The sequence below is a fragment of the Plasmodium gonderi genome (assembly GCF_002157705.1).
Source record: "Plasmodium gonderi DNA, contig: Chr12, whole genome shotgun sequence".
Classification (NCBI taxonomy): Eukaryota; Apicomplexa; class Aconoidasida; order Haemosporida; family Plasmodiidae; genus Plasmodium; species Plasmodium gonderi.
The window spans coordinates 3,348,016-3,358,086 of record NW_021628937.1 but is presented as its reverse complement, the minus strand read 5'-3'; the positions used below and the strand labels follow the sequence as shown (position 1 = coordinate 3,358,086).

Sequence of the window (10,071 nt, the reverse complement as noted above, 5' to 3'; positions counted from 1 at the left end):
CTTTTTTTTTTTTTTTTTTCATTTGTCACAGTTTATTATTCTCTAATTTTTACCTGTGCGCACCAATATACAGTGTTTTTTTTTTTTTTTTTTTTTTTTTTCTTTTCTTTTATTTCTCTATGCGTTTCAAAGAAGTTCCATTTTTTTCTACAAAAATCAAAATTCATATAACAGAGCAACTTGAACAACGTGCACACACATAGATGCTACGTTAGTTTTTATCTTCCCCATTTTGGTTTTTTTTATACGTTTCAATTTTTCCTTCTCATTCTTTCATTTTTGATTTCCAATGAATCAATTTTACAATGTCACATTCAGAAGAACACATTTATCATAAAAGTGTAATATGCAAACTGCCAACATTTAGTGTGTTTCTACAAAAAGGAATGTAAAAAATATACATTGTGAAGTGAAATTTTGTTTCCATCAACACTTGTTCATATGTATATGTATGAATGAAAATATTAAAAAAAAAAAATCATACCAATTTTTGTCGTGCTTTTTCAATTCAAAAAAATATGCATATTCTATCACACATCATAAAAAAATACATACCGCACACCGTCACTTTTCGCCACTTCATCACATTTCACCTCACACTATTTCACTTTTTGTTATGTTCTACCATGGACCCATTTAAATTCTATTTTTTCTACTTTTTATGCGCAAAGTGTGCGCTTTTTTTTTTCCTTCTTTTTTTTTTAACAAAATATGCAGAAAATATAATTTCGCGAAAAAAAGCTAGCACATTTGAATTTGCCTAAATTGTTACATGTCGTGAAATAAAAAAAAAAAAAAAAAAAAAATGTATCAAATTGCTTATATTAAGCATATTCCCCATTGAAGAAAAATGTAGTGTGATGAAAACATGTATACAATTTTTTTGTGAAGAACTCCACCGTTGGTAATGATTTTTTTTTTTTTTTTTTTTTTTAAATTTAAATTCTTCCATGCCTTTTTTTTTTTGAGTGAGCTGCGCAGTTTCTGTGAAAGAGCACATTAATTTTACTGAGTGAATTGTGCAAATGTGTACTCATACGCATTGTATGAATTGCACATATTTGAACAAATTGTGTAAATTTTTTATTGTAATTATACCAACCATTTATGTGTACTTTTTCTGATAATCATGAAGTTTTTGCGCACGTGAATTTCATGTGCAAAACCAGTTTTACCCGAATCAATCACGTGAACCCATTTGTCGTAATCACTGAAATCAGTTATCCGAACTACTCACATGAACAACTTGCATGGATCCTTCGCATGATTCATGCAAAATAAAATGAATAACATAAACACGTATTCTCCCCTATTCAGCTCATATGAAAACATTAATATATACAAACAGAATAAGCAATTTGGAGATGAAGATTATGATACATCTACTGCCAATATTTCATGCGATTCCAAAGGAAGGATACTAATAAAAGGTAACTATTTAAAACCATTTCCCGAAGCGTTTTTGCACGCTTATATATGCGCACTCTATACATAAAAATGTAGGGTACGGTGCTGTCTAAAATACAATTATAGATTTTCCTTTTTAAATCGTTTAAGTGCACTTAAGCGTCTGTGTATTCTTTTTCTTACATTGTATTATGCATATAGAAAACGCACGGACTTAATGTATTCGCATATATTCATGTAATATCCATTTTTTGAAACGACTTATTAACCTTTTTTTTTTTTTTTTTTTTTTTTTCTATGATTCTCTAAAGGATTTTCGCATCATTTTCCCTTTTTGTGTTATGATCACACTAGTCTAGTACATATTACAACAGTTTAATTTTCTTTTCTTTTTACGTTAGTCTTATTTATGTATGTATCTGCTCGAATCTTTTTTTTTTTTTTTTTTTTTTTTTTAATTTCACGGCATGTAACAATTTAGCCAAATTCAAATGTGCTGGCTTTTTTTCGAGAAATTATATTTTCTGTATATTTTGTTAAAAAAAAAAGAAAAAAAAATATGAAGCGCATACAGAAATTTATTTAATATAGAATTTGCTAATTCAGAGGAGTGTGACACTAGTAGATATATTTCAGCGTGTTCTTCATTTTCTACACGCAGACACTTTGTGCATATTTTATATTTACGTAAACATGTTTGTTTTTTATAAATAAAAACCTTTTTATACTCATTTTTACATTTCTGTAGATATCGAAAATGATAATAAAAATAATTTAACGAGCAATAATAGAATAATCAATGTACATAGTACGAATTATATGAACAAACATGAAAAACCAGATTTCACCCCAATCTCCCAAGTGAGGAAGAAATCCCCATTTTTTGTTACAAATGAGTATTATGGAAAAAATACAATTAATAATCATAGTATATCAACAAAGAAATATTTGAATCCAATTAATGCGATGCATTATAAAAACTCATGTAGACCTCAAAACAGCAGTAGTATGGGTGACATTTACTATGGTAGCAGATATGATGGCAGCTACAATAGCAAAGTTAATTGTAGAGAAACACTTGGCGCTATTTACAATGACAATTACATTTCCAGCCAACCCTGCAATTCGTTTGTGCAAAATATCGCATCACATGTGAAGGGACACCCAAAGATAACCAAGTACAACCCAGTAAACATAGCAAACAATTTTTCCTCCTACAATATACATGATGGAAACGAAAATAGAAACATATATAATAAATTTTGTAAAACATTATATGAGCAAAATAACCAAGTACTACTAGATCAATACAACAGACGAGCACAATGTCACCAAAATGGAAAATATAAAAATTGCAAGTATTCATCATATGACAATAGCTATTATCCATTTAGTAATAACAATGTCGATTTTCTAAATACTCATGAACGCATGAACTTCTACAGTAATAATAACATAAAGTTGAAAAAACATGTTCCTTGTAGTAGTAGTAGTAACATACACAATGGATCATTCTACATAAATAATGATACACAGAAATATTCTAACTTCCATCTATTAGATCCTTCTGAGAACAAAGAACATGCATTCACAAAAAATATTTTTAAAATCTTTAACAGAAAAAAAGAAAAGAATAGAAATATAATTCCGTCATTCAGTTCTTATGAGGTTTTACCAAATTTAGGGAAAGGACAAAGAAGATGTTCATCATCCATAAATAAAACAAATTTAAGTTCTATATCCTACTATAGAAGAAAAGTAAATAAAAATGATACATCAAATTCTAAAAGTGAAGGACATAATAATACATTTAATAAAATTTACAATTTTATATTTTCATCAAATGCCAAAAAGTCACAAAATAGTTATGAATCCAAAAAAGAGGAAAACAAACCCATCTCCTCCCCAAGATACTCCATTCATAATGAACCTCATCATAGATGTAGCAACTTTTATTTCATAAATAATAAACCCATACATAATAGAATTAACAATCCGATTGGTCATAATATCACAAACAATCATAATAATAACTTCATTAGCGACAATATCAAATGGAATTACAATAGTAGCAACAGTGCTGACGCCATTTCTCCTCCTAATTATCTTTCATTTATTAACCAAGATCATATTAAACATATCACTCCTGCATCTATCTCTCAAAGTAGGAGTGCAAATGTTTCCGTTCAACAAGATGATTCGATTTCAAAGCTGTATTCTGAGCACAAGTCCGGGATACCCATTGGCAACCCGAGGAGTAGTGCATTATCGCACAAAAATCTTCAGGTCGACGATAGGCATAAGTATCACGAAAAAATTGTCACCAATGTTTATCAGTTCACAGGAGGAGGCACTCAAAAAGAGTGCAATTATAAAAACAAAAACGATTCAAAAGGTGCTACAAAAGGTGCTACAACTGGTGCTACAACTGGTGCTACAACTGGTGCTACAAACGGTGCTACAAACGGTGCTACAAATGGTGCTACAAACGGTGCTACAAATGGTGCTACAAACGGTGCTACAAATGGTGCTACAAAAGGTGCTACAAAAGGTGCTACAAAAGATAATTTAAAAAGTGATCCACAAAATGCCCCCCAAAAAAACGTCCAAGGGAGTGTTAACCCGTCAGACGGAGTGACCAACCAAATCCAAAAGAGAAACCACAGTCATCATTTTGGCATCGCGAAAGACAAGCCGAAACCATCATCTCCTAAGCAAAATGAAAAAAATGGATCGTCTCCAAACGTTCCTACGATTAATATGAAGGCCGAAATGACAAACAACAATATAACAGAAGAACATGATAATAATAACGCAGGAAATGAAGAGAAAAAATCATTCTCAAAGAAAATAACCCAATTGATTAACTGTATGAATGACAACAAGAATTTGAAAAGTATAAAAAAGGAATGTCGTACAGGAGAACAAAAGAAGAAAATGGATTACCATAACACACATCCTCCTAGTGATACGACAGAAAAAATACACCAACTATTCACTGATGAAATGAAAAATATATATAGAAATTCCATAGGAACTGACAGTAATTCCATAAAAATTGTAAGTGATAATGACAAAAATAACAATAAACAAAATATATACAACTATAGCACAATAATACAAAATAATTTTATTAACAACCCAGATAAAAGGTCCAAAATTTTAGTAGGTATAAAAAATGAAAATGGAACGCAAAATAAAAATGCTAACAATGTAGAATTTATAAACGTGAACAAATACATAAATAACATATTCAAAACGAACTCTCATAATAATAATAATGATAATATGGATTCAGTTAATCAGCAAGACACGTCCATTAGCAAGTATGAAAAGGAAGACAATACTTTGAGAAGTAACAATAACTTTGAAAAATATACAAATATGAATGCTAAAGTCAGCACTATCAACAATGAACCTTATAAACCAAACCTAGATTTCATGCCAAATTTTGACCATCTGCCAGTGAGCAATGCATACCGTTTACATGAACTTGAAAAAAAACATGGAGTTATAAATGTCTCAAACCCATGTGCTACTGGAAATATGAGCGGAATGAACGAAAATACAAATCATTTAATAAGGCAATGCATTTTAAATAAATTTCTATACGAACGAAAAAAACGAGAAAATTCCACAGAAAATAATGGGAAAAATAGTATATCCAATATCATGAACACATTAACACATGTAAATGAAAGAAAATTTCCTCATGTCACATATGGAAGTAATAAGGAAAATCCAATTGTGAACTTAATAAGCAGAAATAATAAAAAAATTCATAATATCGAATGTAATATCGATGTAGTTGATGACAAAGCGCACGCCATTCAATGTTTAAAAAATTTATATAATATAAAAAACGAAGACCAAATAGGAAATAACATCAAAACTAACCATGAACATATAACCGCATTTTATTTATCCAATTTGATGAATGATGAAATGAACAAACTCGACCTGGATAATTCTTATAGAAACCAAAACGAATACATAAAATCTATCACCTCAACCTCGGCTGATGATAAAGAACATTCTTGTCTAGCGCACAAGACGAACTTACAAGAATTTGCATTTATAAACAGTCATGCTACGGGAATGGAACGCCACAATGAAACAAGAAACGATGTTGATTTAAGAAGTGATGATGAATATAATAGGACATTAAAAAAGGAAAAAAGAAAAAAATCAGGAAAAAAAAAAAAAAAAAAAAAAAATGTAAATTCCGACATTGATCAAATATTACAGCTAAAATCGAAGATCTATAATGAATTAAATACTTGCCTAAAATGTATTAACAGTTTAACAAAAAATAAAAAATTATTTGAACAGTTAAAAAAGTATAAAAATAAACTTGATAAGAAATCACAATTGCAAGATAATACACCTGAAAAAAGCTGTTCAGACGAAATGGAGTCTTATTATACCATGAAAAAATCTTACCACTCATCCTTTCTTTGTAATGAAAACACAAACGCAGATGCGGTAAGTGCTAATGATTATTTAAAAGGACATCAAAACAACATTACATCAAATGATACAAGAAATAACATTTCTCTGAGCATTACTCCAAGTGAAAAAAAAATCGAAATGATGAAAAATGACAACCTTTTAAAAAATAACCATAATCATGGAAATTCCAGAATGCATCAGATAGACCCGAATACTTTTCAAAGAGAACAAATTTGTATCAACGATTCTGGAAAAAAAAAAGACAATGTGCGTTTTAGTTTGTATGATAAACATGTATTTAAAACAAATCCAAGTAGGAAAAGAGAAAATGAAGAATTGAAGGATTTATATTTAAAAAATGAAACGAGCAGATATTCCTTGTACGAAGAAAAATCCCCTTATGTTGGAAAAAGAAAAGCTCTACTTGTCACATTAAATTATAATGGATTGTTAGAAGGAAGCGTAAATGATACCATAGATATGTGTGAACACTTAATAGGGACGTTCAAATTTAATGAGTTAATTTTGCTTAATGATTGTAATATATGTTATAAAAATTTTGTTACTCAGAAAGCTAATAAAAATAATATAATAAACCATTTACATGAATTTGTTATGAATTCCAATAATGGAGATATTTTATTTTTTTATTTTTCTGGATATTCAATTAAAATAATTGATTCAAAATTCTCTCAAAATAATAACTTTGCATTATTACCACAAGATTATTCAAAAAATAATTATATTTATTCAAATGAAATATTTAGCATAATTAAAAAATTACAAGGTGGAAAACAATTATGTATTATTTTTGATACTACATATACTTCTTATTTTGTCCCTACGTATACCTCAATCACATATAACAAAAATATTAATTCAACGGAAATTTCCAAAAATTCATATTTGATGACAACTAGTAAGAAGAATGTGTATTCGCTAAAAACATTTGGAAAAATAAGAGATAGACATGTTGAACCCATTTATGTGGAAAACTTAAGACTACCTTTGTCGCATGATTTTTACAAACAAGAGGAGGAAAAGAAACAGAATCCAAAGAATCCAAAAGATGCAATAGTCCCCTCAATCTTTTTCTTCTCTCCCGATGTGAAGGATAGAGGAAATTTTGAGCTTGTCATCAAAAATAATGTTAGGGGTAAGTGCTCGCCTCATTTGAGAACATGGACAAGCGTGTATATGTTTTTATATTTTTTCATAAATTTTTTTGTTTTCACATGCATTCCTATGTTTTCACATGTATTCCTATGTTTTCACATGTATTCCTATGTTTTCACATGTTTTCCTATGTTTTCACATGTTTTCCTATGTTTTCACATGTTTTCCTATGTTTTCACATGAGTGTCTATTTAGGCACAGGTGTTTACACATTCTGCATATCCAAATAGCACTCGCGCAAAATTTTTACGAACAACGGGAATATCCATTTCTTCCCATACACACACACATATATTCATCTCTTTTCTCTGTTACTCTTCATGGACAGGTTTACTAACTTACTGCATCGGAAAGGCAATTACAATTTTGAAAAAAGATTTTTCCTACCATGACTTGTTCGTCGTTGCATCCCAATTATTAGTGAACATCAAGAAGGAATACAAATTAAAATATATAAAATTTAAACTGTCCTTTCTAAATGATCACTCTCCGGATGATATAAAATTTTTATCTCATGAAAGTCTTCTACTAAGGAAAAAAGAAATGCCAGAAGAAGAACCCCTATGGAAACCTTCCTTACGATTAAACAATTTTAATGAATATATGAAAGATATTTGTAAACTCAAGGAGAAAAAATCACAAATAAGTTTTTCCAAAAAGTGCTTGTTAATTTTTATTAAGGATATAAAATTATCAACACTCGCAAAAGTGGACCATTCCATTGAATATTTCGTTAGTTGTTTTCTCAAACCTAAGGGAGTCAACATTTTGTACGTCAGGTAATTTTTCATTCCATTTGGAGTATCCTGTTTCCACGTGTATATTCATTCTCTATATGTGAAAAATAACTCACCCCTACATGCATGCATTATAACGAACACCTTCTTTTCCATAGGAGAAACAACACGAAATGCCAAAAAATCGTGAGGGATAAAATATTCTTTCTAGAGTACATTATTTTGAACGTCTCTGACCAGGTAATTCTGCAGTAGAAATGAGAGATCAATTGCGTGTCATTTCTCGCGCAGAAAACAAAAAAAAAGACAAAAGTGAAAAAGTGAAAATGGTAGTACCGAAACAGATTAGCAGCGAAACTTGAGGAACACGAAAAAACGAATCCATTCATACACGCTCCCTATCCTATACACCCACAGGAAAATACCAAAATTTACGTGGAGTTATTTAAAAGAAAGAAAAAAAATTACTTCTTCGCTAGGAGCATATTTAGGATAAGGTAATTGCAAAAAAATACCCCTTTATTACATGTACATGCATATACGAGAATTCATATGAATTCATAAGTGTACCCTTAATTTGCACACACATGAAATGAGCAAACAATTATTCTTCACAACATTTCCCATTTCTGCTTTTAACCAGTAACACAAGCGGAGTTTTTTCCCTCATTGATGAAAAGGTAACTAAAATACAGAAAAATAAAATAAAATAAAGTTCATTTTTAGAATATCTTTTAGTTTTTTTTTTTTCAATAGCAAAGGGATACGTGTTTGTAGCACTAACACGTATATGTTTGCACTTAACTATTAAGAGAGAAAAGTTGCTACCTTACAATTTAGGGTGTACCCATTTAAGAAAATTGTTAATGTGTCCCTCTCCCCTTTTATAATATTACTCTTTTTTTTTTTTTTTTTTATCCCCTACTAGAAAAATATCATTGGTATCATCGATTTGAGCATTAAATGCGTTTCATAACGGAATGGAAAATCTCATTTGTTTATTTATTTATTATTAATATTATTTTTTTTTATGCTCAATACCTTTAACAGAATTTTCTTTTTTATAGTAATATCAACCTGTTTGTTTAGCAACAACCTATTTAGTGTCCCTTTTAATATGTCTAAATGTTAATACACACACACGAGTCATGTGTATACACGTGTATAAATTCGCCATTTTCAATTTTTTTTTTTTTTTTTTTCTTTCCCTATATTTACATATAAAAATACAAATATTTTTAAATTGTACATCGTGTTTGTTTTGGTTCCCTTTTTTTGGTTTCCTTTTTTTTTTTTTTTTTTTTTTTTTTTTTTTTTTTTTAAAAAATTTTTTTTTTTTTTTTTTTTTTAAAGGTTTTTTTTTTTTTTTTAACATTTTTTTTTTTAATTTTTTTTTTTTTTTTTTTCTTTCCCTATATTTACATATAAAAATACAAATATTTTTAAATTGTACATCGTGTTTGTTTTGGTTCCCTTTTTTTGGTTTCCTTTTTTTTTTTTTTTGTTTTTTTTTTTCTGTGTTTTTAAAAAATTTTTATTGCTGTTTTGTGATGTAAAGGTATATATCGTCTTTGTAACATGTTTTTTTTTTTTTTTTTTTTTTTTTTTTTTTTTTTTTTTTTTTTTTTTTTTTTTTTTTTTTTTTTTTTTTTTTTTTAAAAAATTTTTTTTTTTTTTTTTTTTTTTTAATGTTTTTTTTTTTTTTTTTTTTTTTTTTTTTTTTTTTTTTCTGATTTTTTTGTTTTACATTTTATTTATTTATTTTATTTTTTTTTTTTTCTTGTGAAAACATCATATTTTTCTTTAAGATTTTAAAATTGTTAAATAATGGTACCCTTTTCAAAGTATCAAACACATTTACACAAAATAAAAAAAAAAAAAAATAATAAAATGTGATAAAATAAGGACATTTACATCAAAAAAACGCTTAAGCGCAAAAAAATTACATGAAAAAGATACTACACTTACAATAACGCTGCTTATCCTTTTACACTTTCTATAGAACACATTTTTGTAGTAACCATGTGCGTTTTTATTTCATCTTAGTGTGCGCATTTAAAAACCTGCAACACAAAGCATACAACGCTCATGTCCAATGATACACATCAAAACATTTTTTCAATGAAAAAATATTACTCATTATTTAAGTTAAAACATAAAAATGTCTACAGAAAAATATCGTGAACAGGACTAAATCACAATATTCTCCTCTTGCACTAGTAGCGAAAACATAAAAAATCGTTATGCACAATTCGGATTACATATTCTTCGTACACACTTGTGAACATCTATTTCTCCC

General features: G+C 28.5%; 1 protein-coding gene across 1 annotated transcript; it reads left to right on the top strand.

The window, feature by feature from the left end:
• Nucleotides 1-1,282: 1,282 nt before the first annotated feature.
• PGO_127000 (metacaspase 2) lies at nucleotides 1,283-8,748 on the top strand (the record flags this gene model as incomplete). Its single annotated transcript, XM_028689490.1, has 7 exons — nucleotides 1,283-1,430; nucleotides 2,156-7,015; nucleotides 7,364-7,814; nucleotides 7,931-8,012; nucleotides 8,190-8,269; nucleotides 8,416-8,452; nucleotides 8,701-8,748. The coding sequence occupies 7 exons, from the start codon at nucleotides 1,283-1,285 to the stop codon at nucleotides 8,746-8,748; spliced, it is 5,706 nt and encodes a 1,901-aa protein (XP_028545291.1).
• Nucleotides 8,749-10,071: the final 1,323 nt, after the last annotated feature.